This window comes from Protopterus annectens, chromosome 4.part0 (assembly GCF_019279795.1).
Source record: "Protopterus annectens isolate FY-2018-M chromosome 4.part0, PAN1.0, whole genome shotgun sequence".
Lineage (NCBI taxonomy): Eukaryota > Metazoa > Chordata > Ceratodontiformes > Protopteridae > Protopterus > Protopterus annectens.
In genome coordinates, this window is record NC_056733.1 from 518,379,640 (window position 1) to 518,397,634 (window position 17,995).

General features: G+C 36.3%; 1 protein-coding gene across 1 annotated transcript in view; it reads left to right on the top strand.

The window, feature by feature from the left end:
- The window catches only part of CFAP73 (cilia and flagella associated protein 73), a 551,824-nt gene that overhangs the window by 269,213 nt on the left and 264,616 nt on the right, over nucleotides 1-17,995 (top strand). The window contains exon 6 of the mRNA XM_044068437.1: nucleotides 2,978-3,136. Coding sequence (XP_043924372.1) covers nucleotides 2,978-3,136 — 159 coding nt within the window. The remainder of the gene's footprint in view (nucleotides 1-2,977; nucleotides 3,137-17,995) is intronic.

Consider the following 17,995-nt stretch of genomic DNA (forward strand, 5'->3'; position numbering starts at 1 on the left):
TATTGTAGCAACTGACCAGGGCCCAGAGTTTCAAAGTAAAAAATTCGAGACATAGAAACAGCATATTACTATTTTTCATTCATTCATTCTGCAACACTTGCTTTATTGAGTTTATGGTTGAGGGAGAACCAGACCCTGTTTTGTAATTCAGTGAGCACAAGACAAAAAAATCCTGGATGGGATGGCATTCTTTTGCAGAATGCACATATACACTCACTCATACACTGCGTGCATAAATAATGGAGACTTAAAGGACCATGAGTTCATCTATAGAATATATTTATGATGTGGGAGAAATCTGGAGCATGCATTAAAAACATTTACAGACACAGAGAAGATATGCACACTCTACATAGAACGTAGCCCAGACGGTATCCAAACTGGACAGCCAAGTATTATAAGGCAGCAAAGTTTACCTCTGTTTCACTATGCTACCCTTAACACCAATGTTAGATCTGATAAATTAAAAAAATAAATAAATAAAAATTATTGGCTATAGTTACATGTCATTAAATCATTGTGGTTGAGCAGATTTAGTTTGTAAAGTTAATGTGGTGAGTTTCATCGCAATATGTTGTATTGTATGAGCTGGCTGTGAGTATTCCAAAGGTTTTCCCCTTTTCTCCACTGTGGTGTGACTCTGGAGTTGGTATATATATAACTTAGAGGAGTGGGGGACCCCTCATAGGGAATGCAGGTGGGCAAAAAAATTGTTTTTCTTCTATGTTTTTCAACTCATCTTTTTTGGACTTCAGCAAGTAGATAAGCTGAATTACTGTATACCTGCTTTTTAAATATCATATTTTTCAGATGCAGCACTCAAGTTAATTACATACTTTTCTTTAAAATAACTTCTGTTTATTTAAAACACCAAACACATAAAAGATGAGCGCTTTCGGGCCTCTGCCCTTCATCAGATAAAGCTTCTCACATAGTCCAAACAATTTAAAATACATGTTAACCAATGAAATTCAGTTAAAAATCAATGAAAAACCCGCCTATTTTTAAGGGCGGGTTTCATAGGAATGACTTCATTGAGCCCAGGACTCCTGTGTGCCATAAGTTCAACAATCCATTTTGATTCAGCTAGTTCAGTCAGCTGTTTAATGTCACCCCCTCTTTTACTCAATCTCACATTCACTATCACTCTGAATTTAAAACCATGTAAAGGATGGGCTTCCAGGTGTCTAAATAGTGCATTGTGCGTATCCTCATTCCTAATAGAAGAGAGGTGCTGTAGGATCCTGACCTTAAACATACAGTTAGTCTTGCCTACATAAAAACTGGTGCAGGAATGACACTCTGCCAAATAAACCACATTAGTGGTTCTGCAGGTGGCTCTCCCTTTCAGATTGAATGTCCTTCCTGTGACCGGATGTATAAAGACACTACTTTTGTCTATATGGTTGCAGGCTTTGCAGGACCCACAAGGGAAAGTACCCTGTTTGTTTGTGGGTAAACCAGCATTATTGGTCGATCTGGTATCATTGCACAACAGTTCCTTCAAATTTTTCACATTTTTTCCAACATAGTGCAGGGGCAAGTAGCCAGGATTTCCAGAATAAGCAAGGAAGATGACATGTTTGAACAAGAGGTTGACACTCTGAAGGAATGTTTTTACACCAGGGGTTACAATAGACAGGTGGTTAATAAAAAGGTGGATGTTAGCAAAAGGTACAGGAAGGATAGGTATAAACCATGGCTAGGGAACACATTGACCCACACAAATGGTGGATACAAAAGAATGGTTAATAAAGATTTTAGGCTAATGTTGACTTATGGCAGCAATGTTGGTGATATATGTAAACTCATTCAAGGGAATTCGAACATCTTGACTAGTGATATGAGTTTGAAAAACATCATTGGTGATAAACCTAGTTTTAGTTATAAAAGGAATAGAAATTTGAAGGAACTGTTGTGCAATGATACCAGATCGACCAATAATGCTGGTTTACCCACAAACAAACAGGGTACTTTCCCTTGTGGGTCCTGCAAAGCCTGCAACCATATAGACAAAAGTAGTGTCTTTATACATCCGGTCACAGGAAGGACATTCAATCTGAAAGGGAGAGCCACCTGCAGAACCACTAATGTGGTTTATTTGGCAGAGTGTCATTCCTGCACCAGTTTTTATGTAGGCAAGACTAACTGTATGTTTAAGGTCAGGATCCTACAGCACCTCTCTTCTATTAGGAATGGGGATACGCACAATGCACTATTTAGACACCTGGAAGCCCATCCTTTACATGGTTTTAAATTCAGAGTGATAGTGAATGTGAGATTGAGTAAAAGAGGGGTGACATTAAACAGCTGACTGAACTAGCTGAATCAAAATGGATTGTTGAACTTATGGCACATAGGAGTCCTGGGCTCAATTAAGTCATTCCTATGAAACCCGCCCTTAAAAATAGGCGGGTTTTTCATTGATTTTTAACTGAATTTCATTGGTTAACATGTATTTTAAATTGTTTGGACTATGTGAGAAGCTTTATCTGATGAAGGGCAGAGGCCCGAAAGCGCTCATCTTTTATGTGTTTGGTGTTTTAAATAAACAGAAGGTGTTTGACTCCAGCAGTGTTCAGTCTTTTGTGACTTTTGGATTTTCGATTTCACTTCATCTGACTGAACTTTGGTGAGGCACTGAACATTGTTTGTGACTTTCTTTAAAATAAAACAGATATAATCCAGTGATCCATGCTACCTCAGCAGGGCTAGCCACCCGGCGATGTAAATCTTGGCTATAAATGATTGTCACTTTTGAAGTAAACCGTGGCTATAAAGGATTGTCACTTTTGAAGTGATACCCTGACTCCATATACAAAAATGGGAAGAAGGGGTTGTGGATGGATAATCCAGTGATTCATTCCAGTCTGACATGATGACATTTACAAACTATAAAGTTAGTTATATGACTTGTTGTTCTGAAAAGAGATGCATTTCATCTTTGGTAATAAAATACATTTTGAAAATGATTCAGGAGTCAACGTGGGCTCGTATCCAAAACACAGCTGCATCAAAAACATTGCTTCTTGGCAAGATTAAGATGGCTACTCTCAACCTGTTCCAGATGATGAGCAAGGAGATGCGTCAGAAAATGGATATCTCATTAGATGATACAGTAACACAGCTGGATAAGGTAAGTTTGTAATAGCATTATTATGTGATGGTATGCTAGACAGTTGTGCTTCAACATGAACCAAGTCACTTCTGAGAGAGTTTTTAAAAAATTGATCAGCACAATATTGCAGATGAAGGGACGGTCAAAACACCAAAGAATATGCTCACTGTTTTGATCATTTTTACTGACATTCTCAGGGGTTCAGCTTCTTCTGAGTTCTGAAAATTAACAATTCAGTCAGTATGCTTTAGAATTGTAGATCACAGATGTATGGCATACTTGTTGAAACACAAAGCACAATTGTAAATGTGTCTTTCACAGGCTTATTCTATCTGTAATCAGAGAATTAGCACTCACCATATCTGGTGAGCAGAAAAAGTTATAACTTTCATTATACTGTGTATTATGATCAGTGTAAGAGAACTGCAATCTTCCATAAACCTCTCTGTTGGTGGTTGCAGTTGGTGAAAGTGTTCATATAAAGACAAAGCTGCACATAAGAAACACCTCTTAGTGGCTCACTGTTATGTCTTTGAATGTAATACTGCCCTGTCAGACCTAAATGTGATAGTGTTCTCCCTATTAGTCCACATGTTCTATTAGGGTTGGCAGCCCTCCATACACATGTCCATGCACACATACATATAAACATGGCCTGCCTTCCCCCAAATCCAGCCACTCACATTGCACATCTCTGTTGCTTGACTATCATGAAATTGAAAGAAATAATGGTTATTCTAATGTAATTCAACTTGTTGCTCAGACCAAAAATGATGAGGTGAAAAACATAGAAGAAACACAATTTTTGCAGTGGGCAAGGCCCCCCTGCACCCCATTTGAGGGGTTCCCCCACTCCCCTAAGTTATATATACCAACTCCAGAGTCACACTGCAGAGGAGAAAAGGGAAAAAACTTTGGAATACACTCCGCCAGCTCACACAATACAACATACAACATATTGAGATGAAACTCACGACATGAGTGAAAAGATCCTTATCTTTTTCAATTATCTTATTTACTTCTCATCATTTTATCCCAATGATTGTGTATTAATAAAATATTGTTATTGTTTAATCCAATTAGTGTGGGTGATGAATTATGTTGTCACCAAAGGCAATGACAAATGTGTGCATTCCAAAATTATGCATATTTCCCAGTATGTTTTGTGTTAGTATTTGTAAAAGTATGATCTTAAATAAAAAGAAATTCCCATCTTCAGAACACTTAATCATAAGTATTTCTTTACACCAATTAATTTACCAGTTACATAATTACTCTATAGATTGCATTCTAAATGAATGAATGAAAAAATAGCCTACATGTGAGACAAAATACTACTCACTGCCGTGATTTCTTACATCCCATCCCTTATACAGCAATGAACCATGGGTAACCACTCTATGGCATAGTTATTGTGAAAGGTAAGCACTGACAGCATATTCTCATAGCACATGATCTTATTACTTACCTGAAAATATCTAGTTATTTGATTAGAGATTACCGGTGGAAGTAGATGCTGTTATCTTCAGGGATGGTTTTCTTTTGTATATACCTAAAAATAAAGTCTGTGAGGACACCATGTATATCTGTGGGCCTGGGTAACAGTACACATTATTCACATATACACAACTGATGCAATTGTTTTTGTTTAACAGATGACAAACAAATGGGGGCCTGGATTGTGAGTATGAGAGCAACAGCTTGAAATACATTACTGTGACTATTACTTCTTTCACTTTTTTTACAGTCAAACATCTCAAGGGCAACCCAGCCACTGGGGATGCACAAGCCAGTGCATTTCTTTGTGCCGGTCCCAAGCCCGGATAAATGGGGAGGGTTGCGTCAGGAAGGACATCCGGCATAAAAATTCTGCCACATAACTTATAGCGCGAAAATTTCATATTTCCATACCCGATCGGTCGAGGCCTGGGTTAACAATGACCACCACCAGTACTGTTAGCCAACAGGGTGCTGGCAGAAATTGGGCTACTGTTGGCCGAAGGAGAAGAGGAGGGCGAAGGCATGCCCAAAGGCAGGAAGAGAGGAGGAAGGTTAGGAGTGTAGCAGTGAGGGTAGGAACTTTGAATGTTGGCAGTATGACTGGTATAGGAAGAGAGCTAGCTGATATGATGGAGAGAAGGAAGGTTGATATATTGTGCATGCAATAGACCAGATGGAAGGGAAGTAAGGCCAGATGTTTAGGAAACGGGTTAAAATTTTTCTATCATGGTGTGGATGGCAGGAGAAATGGGGTAGTGGTTATACTAAAGGAACAATATGCCAAGAGTGTTTTAGATGTGAAGAGAGTGTCTGACAGAGTGATGTTTATGAAGCTCGAAATTGATGGTGTAATGATGAATGTTGTTAGTGCATATGCTCCACAAGTTGGGTGTGCGATGGATGAGAAAGAGAAATTTTGGAGTGAGTTGGATGAAGTTGTGGTGAGTGTACCCAAGGGTGAGAGACTAGTGATTGGAGCGGACTTTAATGGGCATGTTGGTGAAGTGAACAGAGGGGATGAGGAAGTGATGGGCAGGTATGATGTTAAGGAGAGGAATGCAGAAGGTCAGATGATTGTGGATTTTGCGAAAAAGATGGACGTGGCTGTGGTGAATGCGTAATTTAAGAAGAGGGAGGAGCACAGGGTGACTTACAAGAGTGGAGGAAGATGCACACAGGTGGATTATATCCTATGTAGGAGGGCCAGTCTGAAGGAGATTGGAGACTGTAAAGTGGTGGCAGGGGAAAGTGTAGTTGAGCAGCATAGAATGCTGGTTTGTAGGATGACGTTGATGATCAAGAAGAGGAGGAGGGGTGTGAAAGCAGTGCCAAGGATTAAATGGTGGAAGTTAAAAAAGGGTGATTGTGAAGTGGAGTTTAGGGAAGAGTTAAGACAGGCACTGGGAGGCAGTGGAGAGTTACCGAATAGCTGGGTAACTACAGCAGAACTAGTAAGGGAGACTGCTAGAAAGGTGCTTGGTGTGATATCTGGACAGAGGAAGGTGGACAAGGAGACCTGGTGGTGGAATGAGGAAGTACAGGAGAGTATACAGAGGAAGAGGCTGGTGAAGAAGAAGTGGGATTGTCAAAGAGATGAAGAAAGTAGACATGAGTATAAGGAGATGAGGCGTATGGCAAAGAGAGAGGTGGCGAAAGCTAAGGATAAGGCGTATGGAGAGTTGTATGAGAGATTGGACACTAAAGAGGGAGAAAAGGACCTGTACCAATTGGCTAGACAGAGGGACAGAGCTGGGAAAGATGTGCAGCAAGTAAGGGTGATAAAGGATAGTGAGGGAAAGGTACTCACAAGAGAGGAGAGTGTGTTGAGTAGATGGAAAGAGTATTTTGAGAGGCTGATGAATGAAGAGAATGAGAGAGAGAGAGAGAGAGAGAGAGAAGGTTGGATGATGTGGGGATAGTGAATCAGGAAGTGAAACAGATTAGCAAGGAGGAAGTAAGGACAGCTATGAAGAGGATGAAGAATGGAAAGGCTGTTGGCCCAGATGACATCCCAATGGAAGCATGGAGGTGCTTAGGAGAAATGGCAGTGGAATTTTTAACTAGATTGTTTAATGAAATTTTGGAAAGTCAGAGGATGCCTGAGGAGTGGAGAAAAAGTGTTTTGGTACCTATCTTTAAGAATAAGGGTGATGTGCAGAGATGCAGTAACTACAGAGGGATAAAATTGATCAGTCACAGCTTGAAGTTATGGGAAAGAATAGTGGAAGCTAGGTTAAGAAGGGAGGTGATGATTAGTGATCAGCAGTATGGTTTCATACCAGGAAAGAGCACTACAGATGCGATGTTTGCTCTGAGAGTGTTATTGGAGAAATACAGAGAAGGTCAGAAGGAGTTGCATTGTGTCTTTGTAGACTTGAAGAAAGCATATGACAGGGTGCCTAGAGAAGAGTTGTGGTATTGTATGAGGAAGTCGGGAGTGGCAGAGAAGTATGTAAGAGTGGTACAGGATATGTTCAAGGGTAGTGTGACAGTGGTGAGGACTGCAGTGGGAGTGACAGATCCGTTTAAGGTGGAGGTGGGATTACATCAAGGATCAGCTATGAGTCCTTTCTTATTTGCAGTGGTGATGGACAGGTTGACAGATGAGATCAGACAGGAGGCCTCGTGGACTATGATGTTTGCAGATAACATTGTGATCTGTAGTGAGAGTAGGAATCAGGTTGAGGAGACTCTGGAGAGGTGGAGATATGCTCTAGAGAGCAGAGGAATGAAGGTCAGCAGGGCTAAGACAGAATATATGTGTGTAAATGAGAGGGAGGGTAGAGGAATGGTGAGGATGCAGAGAGAAGAGTTGGTAAAGGCGGACGAGTTTAAGTACTTGGGATCAACAGTTCATAGTAATGGTGAATGTGGAAGAGAGGTGAAGAAGAGAGTACAGGCAGGGTGGAATGGGTGGAGAAGAGTGTCAGGAGTGATTTGTGACAGACGGGTACCAGTAAGAGTGAAAGGGAAGGTCTACAAGACAGTAGTGAGACCAGCTACGTTATATGGGTTGGAGACAGTGGCAGTGACAAAAAGGCAGGAGTCAGAGCTGGATGTGGCAGAGTTAAAGATGTTAAGATTTGCACTCGGTGTGACTAGGATGGATAGGATTAGGAATCAGTATATTAGAGGATCAGCTCATGTTGGATAGTTTGGAGACAAAGCAAGAGAGACGAGATTGCGTTGGTTTGGACATGTGCTGAGGAGGGATGATGGGTATATTGGGAAAAAGATGCTAAGGATGAAGCTGCCAGGTAAGAGGAAAAGGGGAAGGCCTAAGATAAGGTTTATGGATGTGGTGAGAGAGGACATGCAGGCGGTTGGTGTGACAGAGCAAGATGCAGAGGATAGGAAGAAATGGAAAGAGATGATCCGCTGTGGCGACCGCTAACGGGAAAAGCCGAAAGATGATGATGATGAAACATCTCAAGGGCAATCAGTGATGGAAGGTGAAAAGTCAAACTGTATGCGAAGAAGAGGGTAGTTACAGGATCACTACTAAGTCATGGACATACTTGGCAGGGTTGGGCTAGAGGGTGTGTGTGTGTGTGTGTGTGTGTGTGTGTGTGTGTGTGTGTGTGTGTGTGTGTGTGTGTGTGTGTGTGTGTGCTGAAATGTATTAGCATAACCATTGTTTCTTTCAATTTCATGATAGTCAAACAACAGATATGCGCAAAGTGAGTGGCTGGATTTTGGGGGAAGGCAGGTCATGTGTATATATTTGTGTGCATGCACATGTGTATGGAGGAATGCCAACAATAATACATCATGTGGGCTAATAGGGAGAACACTAGCACATTCAGGTCTGACAGGGCAGTATTACATTCAGATACATAGCAATGAGCCCCTAAGGGGTGTTTCTATGTGCAACTTTGTCTTGTCTCTGAATCAGTTTCTCTCTGTCATGCACTGGTCAATTAGCAGAGGTGAGTCTTTCTGAAGTTTAGTCATAGTATTGTCTGCATTTATATGATGGTATGTAGTTCTTTACAAAGGTGATATTTTATTTTTTAATGTTGTTTGATAAAAATTACATTAAAGAAATATCTTGTGGTTACTTTATAAAAGGAATAGTATGTAAATAAAAGGTGTTTTTACACTGTATGTGTATCTGTTTGACTGTAATGCTTGTTTATTTTTACTGTATTAAAGTAGTCAGTTCCTGTATTTATTGTTTAGGTTAATTGTTATTTTTGTAATGGAAATTGTTGGTGTTCTGTGAAATCACGTGTATGACATGGTGGGGGTGATACATATTTTACCCACAGTTGGGGGGGGGCTTTGTTTGGTTAGGACAGCAGAGACCAAGTGACCACACTAGAGCCCTCCAACCATAGATAAAAATATTAATTACCCACAACCAGTATTGCGCCATGGCCTTGTTTAAAAAAGAAATGTCTTGCCCTTTTTATTTTAAATAATGCCATTGTATAAAGCAAACTTGATTACTCATCGGTAGTAATCAAGTCACATCAGAAAGTGTTTTAAGATGTGCTGCACATGTGCCTTTCCTTTAATATAGCCACACATTCACAGTATCTTATTTTAATGTTTCTTTCTTTGGTCACAGGACTGCAATATTTTCATACCCTGGGAGATGTAGTCATTAAGTGCATTTTGCATATTTATTATTTTTTATTAGGGAAAGTTTCTTATGTATGTCAAATTTCAATTCAGTTTTTGTATCGTAGATGTGATTAAAACACTGTGTTTTATAATTTTTTCTGTACCTCACTGATCTTAGTGTTGATGCTGCTACAAAACTTAGTGGTATGGGGTGCTGAATTTACCCTAGGTGTGCAGTATACTTTAATGGGAGTTAGAATTTTCCATTGCGTGCTGTTCCTTGTGTGACCTGTTGGATTTGGGCAGACCTGTGAAGCTGCATACAACACATCAGAACAGAAACAGCTAGAATGTGGCTGAATGTGGGAACTGTAAACTAATTTGAGTTCACTGAATTATACTTTGTTCTGCAGACAGTATAGAACGATTCCCTCTGTGCAAATGGATTAAGAAAGGGATTCGTATTGTAACCACAACAGTTGATTCAAACAGTGGGCTGAACCCCAAAGCAGGTAGGAGAGTTACTATGTCTGCCATTTGTTCACAGAAGCAAACACTGTTACTAGTGGTGGCAATGAGGGTGATTGAAAGCTAAGGTGTTTTTGTGTTGGACACAAAATCCCAAAATGTAAGCAGGACCATAAAAACATAGAGAGAGATTTATAATTTATGTTAATTTGCAGTTTAGAACTGATGAACTGAAAGAAGATGGCGTTAAAAAATGCATGCAGTGTTTGTGTGAAACTGTTGATAATTTTGTGAAAGCTGAAGATGAGAGAAGCTTATGGAATGGAGGGTTGAGGTTGGAAGCTGTTTTGAAATGTGAAAAAACATGGAGAAACACTTGTCAAGTGTTACTTTTATGGCTGGTCATAGAAGGACATTAAGACATGCCGGCTAAGGTAAATCATGTTTCTTTTATGGGGACTTTTCTTATTAATTAATAATTGTGACAAGGTACAGTGTAACCGGTTTGGGGAGAAAAGACATGCAGCAAGAAGGTATGTGCATGAATACAGGTGGTGTAAAAAAGGGAACACTTTTGGATTGATTTTTAAGATCAAACAGTAAATAATGAAAAATAAAGTGAAAGGGAAGAAAAACAAGAGGCTGAGGGAGAGAGTAAAGTATGTGAATAAGAAACTGCAGAAGAAGAAAAAATACAGAGTGAAAAAATAAGGGAGAGTATATGCGGGAAAAAAGGTCAGGAGAAGGAGTTTATACCAATAATTTTTTTGAAGTTTTAGCCAGTGAAAAATCTGATTCTGAGGATCAAAGATTATTTGTACATAACCCTGAAAAATATCCAATTGGGGAAAGAGTAAAAAATAAGAAAACAAAAATTTAAAAATATCTCCCCAAAACATAAAGAGAAGGAAACACAATCATTTTAGAGTACTTTCAGTAAATGCAAACAGGATTATTAACACTGTCAGAAAGATAGGGATACTGGAATGGTGTGTTAAATGTGATGGGGATGTTATTATTTTAGAGGATCTAAGATTCCTGACAAATGAAGAAAGACTGCAAATAGAAAAATTATGAGATGGAAATATGGCCAAACAAGGAAAAGTCCAACACTGCTAACAAAAACTGGTAACGCCAACCTCTCAAGAAACGGACTGTGCCGAATTATCCAAACAGCTTTTATTTGAACCAAAATAAAACGTGTTAAACAACATGTACTGCGAAACACTACACAGCGTTTTTCGTCCTAAAAAGTGATAGAACTTCGTCAGACAGCAACCAGCCTTACTACACACTTGCTTAAATAAGCATCTAAAATAATTAATCAATTAATATCAATTAAGTCAGTGTATACTAACAGAAACAGGATTTTCTTCGTTAAAGTCTAACTTAGTATTCTCATGTTACCTCTAAAAAATTCAATTTCTAAAATATTTAAACATTTGTTTAACTTTTCTAAAAGGGTTTTACAATAATGTACAAGCTAATCATCCATAAATAAAACTAGCAGTACTAGTTACCAATAAAAAATGTTTACTGAACACTTGCTTATGAATTATTTAGTTGTGTAAAATGAATTAATCTATCTATTGTTCAAAAAGTTTTACAAATTATTCATCTTTACAAGACACGTTATTAAAAATTAATTTAAAACACTAAGCAATTTAAAAAGGGTGTATACGTGCATTGTAACAATATACCATACTTAATCTAGATTGTGGAAAGTTTACCCATTTTGTAGATATATTTATATTGTTACTATTGTTTTTTGTTACCTCAAAAGGTTCTTTAATTTTAAAATGCAGGCAATTGTGCAAGCTTCATTGATACCTGGCTCCCTACATGCTGCTAGCCTTAATTGCTTGATGAGAATATAAACTTTTTAACAATAGACATAGTAAACTTATATTCTTGTATACCACACGAAGTGGGGATTGAATGGGTGGTGGACTATATTAGGTCAAAGGGGGCAAACACTAATGAATGTTTATTGACAGAACAGTTACTGGACGTTATTCTTAAAAACAATTTTGTGACTTTTGAAGACAGATTGTTTGTACAAAAAGTGGGAGTGGCCATGGGGTCATGTGGGGTCCAGTTTTGCAAACTTGGTTTTGGCCCACTGGGAAACCAACTTAATTTTTAAGAGCGAATGGTTCAAACAAATTCACTTGTATAGAAGGTTCCTTGATGATATTTTTATCTTATTTAAAGGGAACAAAAACGACGCCGAACAATTTGTGAAATTCTTAAATACAACAACTTCATTTTTAGCTTTTACTTACAATTTTCAGGTAAATAGCATTAATTTTTTAGATGTTGATTTAAAGAGACACAGGTCATCATGTACATCCAAAATCTTTAGGAAAGCAACTTATTCAAATAACTTTTTGCATTTCACTAGTATGCACCCCTTCACCAGAAGAAAGCAGTGGTTAAAGGCCAACTGGTGAGGGCGGCAAGAATGACATCTTTACAAAGTGACTTTGAAGACGAATGCAATTCACTTTATCACATGTTCCTAAAGAGAGAGTACCCTGAGACATTTTTAAACAACATTTTTCAAGAAGTTAAGGATAAAAGGAACAAAGGTACATATATCCCACTATTGACCTTCCAGAACGACAACCTGGAAAACAGATTAAATATGAATACAGAAATTGTAAATGTAAGTGTGCAGACTAATTTAAATATTAGTCAAGAACTGGACAGTATAATAATGGAGAACAACAACCAAAATGACTTTAGAATAGCCTTTACCTTTACATATTGCCCAGAAGCGCAAACTATAGGTAAAATAGTGAAGAAGTATTGGAGTTACTTATCAATAGACAAAAATATCTCTAGTATTTTAAACTTTGATCCAGTAATAACATACAGAAGGGGCACAAATTTGAAGTGTCTGCTTGAAACAAAATCATACAACACAAAAGGGAAAGAAAACAGAGGGACAAAGAAATGTGGTGCTTGTAAGTATTGTAAGGAACTTGATACATCAAATTCATTTACCATTAGATCGGTGAGGTATGATGTGAGGGGATGTTTTTCATGTACTTCCAAAGGAGTGGTATACCTAGCGCAATGCAAACAATGTCCGTCATTTTATGTAGGAAAGACGGACAGGCGCTTTAGGGACAGAATCTATGAACATGTTTATGCAATTGCAAAGAAGAAAAAAGATGTGAATGCACTGGCTAGACACTGTGACACCAACACTGGGCATTCCTTTACATTCATGGCCATTGACGGTATTGTTAAACACAGCGAAGGAAACAAATTTGTTAATGAAATCTATTTGAAATTAGAACTGGAGAAAAAAGAATTAGCATGGCAATTAAGGCTAGCAGCATGTAGGGAGCCAGGTATCAATGAAGCTTGCACAATTGCCTGCATTTTAAAATTAAAGAACATTTTGAGGTAACAAAAAACAATAGTAACAATATAAATATATCTACAAAATGGGTAAACTTTCCACAATCTAGATTAAGTATGGTATATTGTTACAATGCACGTATACACCCTTTTTAAATTGCTTAGTGTTTTAAATTAATTTTTAATAACGTGTCTTGTAAAGATGAATAATTTGTAAAACATTTTTGAACAATAGATAGATTAATTCATTTTACACAACTAAATAATTCATAAGCAAGTGTTCAGTAAACATTTTTTATTGGTAACTAGTACTGCTAGTTTTATTTATGGATGATTAGCTTGTACATTATTGTAAAACCCTTTTAGAAAAGTTAAACAAATGTTTAAATATTTTAGAAATTGAATTTTTTTAGAGGTAACATGAGAATACTAAGTTAGACTTTAACGAAGAAAATCCTGTTTCTGTTAGTATACACTGACTTAATTGATGTTAATTGATTAATTATTTTAGATGCTTATTTAAGCAAGTGTGTAGTAAGGCTGGTTGCTGTCTGACGAAGTTCTATCACTTTTTAGGACGAAAAATGCTGTGTAGTGTTTCGCAGTACTTGTTGTTTAACACGTTTTATTTTGGTTCAAATAAAAGCTGTTTGGATAATTCGGCACAGTCCGTTTCTTGAGAGGTTGGCGTTACCAGTTTTTGTTAGCATGAGATGGAAATATGATATGGAACTTAGGAAGTGAACATTGTTCTGGAGTGGCCATGTTGTATAAAAAGCAGTGAAAGTACTAGATGCAACATTGGTAAGGATGGAAAGGTTAACTGTTGTGGATGTGAGGTAGAGAGAAAATGTTTATAGAATTATAGCATTATATGCATATATAATTAGCAAGGAACGTGAATCTGTTTAATCAAATACTAGACTGTGTGGTGGTTAACATGAAAATTGTAATTATAGAGGTCTTTAATTGTGATTTAAGGAGAAAATGTAAAAAGAAAGGGAAAGTTGTAAACAAAATACATTAAGTGATAAAATGTGGTAAATTAGCTTTATATGATCCCAGAAAAATATGAAAAGGAAATTATGCAGTTGGAACAAAAGTCAATGGACTTATAAAAGGAGGGCACATGGATCTGAAATAGATTATTTTGTATTACTGGAAGGTATAACAGATGGTGATACAGTTATGATGGGGTTTTCAGGACCATTTAGCAGTGTAGATGGAGCCGATGGAAGAAAGAGAGTATATTAAAACATAAAAGGTAATAAAAAGAATAAATGAGAAATTATGGAATGAAACTGGAGAGTGGTAATATTGCAGTTATGAAAGGATCATATAACCATAAAGGGCTTTTATGAAAACTGGTCTGAATGAATGATTGAATATAAAAATAAGTATAAAACGTTTTTTTTTTTCCCATTGGCAAGATGTGTAAAAAAGGAAGAGAAGGTATGGAATAAGTAATAGAATTAGGACAGTGTGTATTTCAGCACATCAAAATAATAGAGTGAAAATATTAGTGAATTTGTGCTGATAATTCTATAAGTGTGGGAAATGTAAGTAAATGAATTAGAGAATTTAGAGAATAATATAAGAGAGTATTATGATATGGAAAAATAAAGGATGAAAGAAAAGAATTTGAGAAAAAAAATAAGGCATTACTGTTTAGGCAGAAATATTATATATAACAGAGAAGGAATCTGCATATTTCAGTAAAATAGTAAAGGAGGATATTAATATAATGAGGAAATGAAAAATGTAAAAAGAGAGGTAAAAAAGAACACAAGATCAATCTGAGTATTGTAGTACAGCATATGGAAAATATGTATATATGTATAAGAATAAAAAGAAGAAACATAAGAGGGAACGCAAAGAAAAAAATCCAGAACAAGTTAAAGAAGAAGTTGAAAAATAAAGTATTGTTAGTGAATTGTATAAAGTACTTAGGAAACTAAAGGCTGATTCAGTATCAGGCCCAGATGGTATAGGGTTTGGAATGTCAAAGAAATTAGAGGATTGCCAAATAGAATATTCTGTAAGTGTACTAAATGAATGGTTTGTTTATGAAGAGTTTTGCAATGAGATATTAAAATTTATATGAAAGAAAGATGAATGAAATAAAAAAGTTGGAGACCCATCACACTAAATGACACAGGTTACATTTTATGACGATACTACAGAGGAGAATAGAAGGAAGGGTGGGGAGATTGTGGAAGAAAGTATATATAGTATAAAAAGGAAAGGATGTAATTATTGGTTTTGAGAGAAATTGTGAATGATGTAAGTAAACGGAGGGTGTTAAACTTATGGTATGTGATATTAGCAAGGCATTTGCTATAGCAGAACATGATGCTTTGTGGGATATTATGGAGAAGTGTGGAATAGGTAATAGAATTAGGAGAGTGCATATGTCAACATATCAAAATAATAGAGTAAAAGTGTTAGGGAATGAGTGTCTGAGTAAAACATTGGTATAAGACAAGGATGTCACATGAGTGGAATATTGTTTGAGCTGGCAATGAATATGATAATGAGCAAAGTAGCTTATAAAATAAAAGATGCTAGATATGTGATGAAAGAGGAGGTGGCGATTTCAATAGTTTTGATATACACAAATGATGTAGTTACTAAAAACAAAATATGTATGAGGGAAGTGTTGTTTTGTCTGAATGGCTGTTTAAATGAAATGGGAATGACCTTGAATAAAGATAAAAGTAAAGGTTTGGATGATGTGGTGAAAAGTGGCCCTGTGTATTTTTCATTGAGTGAAGGATCTTTGCTAGGAATAGCATTAGGGAAAAATGATATAGTTATAATGCAATGGAAGGGTTTGATAAAAAAATTAAAGAAATATGTCTTATGTGGAAGACATATAGATTAGCATTCAGGAAAAAAAGTTTATCTGGTGAATTTGGTATTAATTGGAAAAATTGCATATATGTAAAAAATTTATATGATCCCAGAAAAATATGAAATGGAAATTGTGCAGTTGGTGTTTTCTTTCATATAGGACTTGAGATTAAACCCAATGAAAAGTGGTGTGTTGTATATGAGTGAAGATGAAAGGGGATTGGGGTGCTAAATTCATTTGTTCATTCTGCTCCATTAAACTTGCATAGAGTATTAAAGTGGATAAAGGAATTTAATGAGAATTTAATATTGAGAAGGTTTAAATATAACCACAGCAAAAGGGGAGGAAAGAACCAGTGCCCACCAATAGACAACAGCAGAAGCTGCTGTAATAAAAGAAAAGAACCAAAAGCACTGCCAAACATCAAAAGCCAGGGGATATAATGAATGGTGGAAATATAAAGACTATTAAGCAAAGGTTGAAAATAAAAAATAATAAAGATACATAAAATGCATTCACTGGATCACCACGGTTTTCATCCTCAAATATCGGACTTCCTCAGATCCACTAACACAAGTCAACCCAGTACTTTAAATACATAAAGATTCCCTCCAAATCACCAATCATGATGTGAACTCAATTAAGCAATATTAAAACAATTTACATATTAAAAACAATCCCATATAAAATCCCTCTACTGAATAAAACTTCCCATGAATAAAAATTCACCTTAATAAATACAAACCCTCTTGAAAATCTTCATCATGGTGAAATAAAAAAAGAATAAAATCCAACAAAACTGTTGATTGAAAAGTTAAATTGTAAATATATATATATATATATATATATATATATATATGTATGTATATATATATATATATATATATATATATATATATGTATATATATATATATATATATATATATATATATATATATATATATATATATATATATGCCTATACATATACATACATAAAAATAGTAGAAAGAAACAGCCCTATACTATCATCTAGTGTTAAAAGCCTTCATTACAACAGAATAAAATAATATTGGATGCAAATAATATGAAGAAACAGAGGTTGAATTACTAATGCCCTAAAAAAATGCCACTAAATCAAAAAAATTGTTAATGTGATAATAGCATTTGAAATGCAAAGATAGTAAAAAAAAAACGCTAAAAATAAACCAGTTCTATTAAAAGCACTAATAGTTAATGTATGTAACTTAGCTGCCCTACGTTTTAATATCTGGGCCAGGGATATGTTGTTTTTAAGTCCATGGGGTCTGTTTTCTTCCAGACCAAGTTGCCAGTAGACCTCCTGGTACTCAATCCTTGTTTCCCATGCCCCCCCAAGACTTTCTTAATTTCCTGTAATACAAAAAAAAACATGGAACTAGATCCATTGCATTTAATTTGATGTCTATAAAGGGCATTCTTTTCTTCCCTTTTCTTAATCTCACACGTGTTTATAAATTCTTCTTCTCAGTTTACATTCTGTCTTCCCTATGTAGGAGTTGCATTTTCTGCATAAAGAGTGATAAACCACCCCCTCACTGTTACAACTGTAATAACTATTAGCCTGCATTCTTTTATCCCTATGTGTAATAAAGATGTAATCCCTATATGAGATATAAGGACATTGTGCACAGGCAGCACATTTGTATGTCCCAACATTAACCTTCCATTAGTTTTCCTGTTAAAATTCTTGTTAACTTCTAAAAGTTCCTTAACGTTCTGCCCATTTCTAAATATAAACTTTAAAGGGTTCTTGAATAAGTTATCCAAATCAGAGAAACAAGCAAACCTGTTCCAGTTTCTAAGAATTATCTCCTTAATTAATGGGACATCACCATTAAAATTTACAGCAAATGCACTTTTGAAACCTTCATCATATTCCAACCTAGGGGCCACCTCTTGATTAACTATCTGTGTCTAGACATTGGTAAAGCTGTTCTTAACCAAAATAGGAGCAAATCTCCCTTTTCTTCATTCATTTTACTTCCTGGATAACTTCATTAAGTAAATTCACAGGATACTTTCTATCCAGAAACATCCTTTGAAGTTTGCCACACTCATATAAAAAAATCTTTCTCATCAGATATCATTCTAG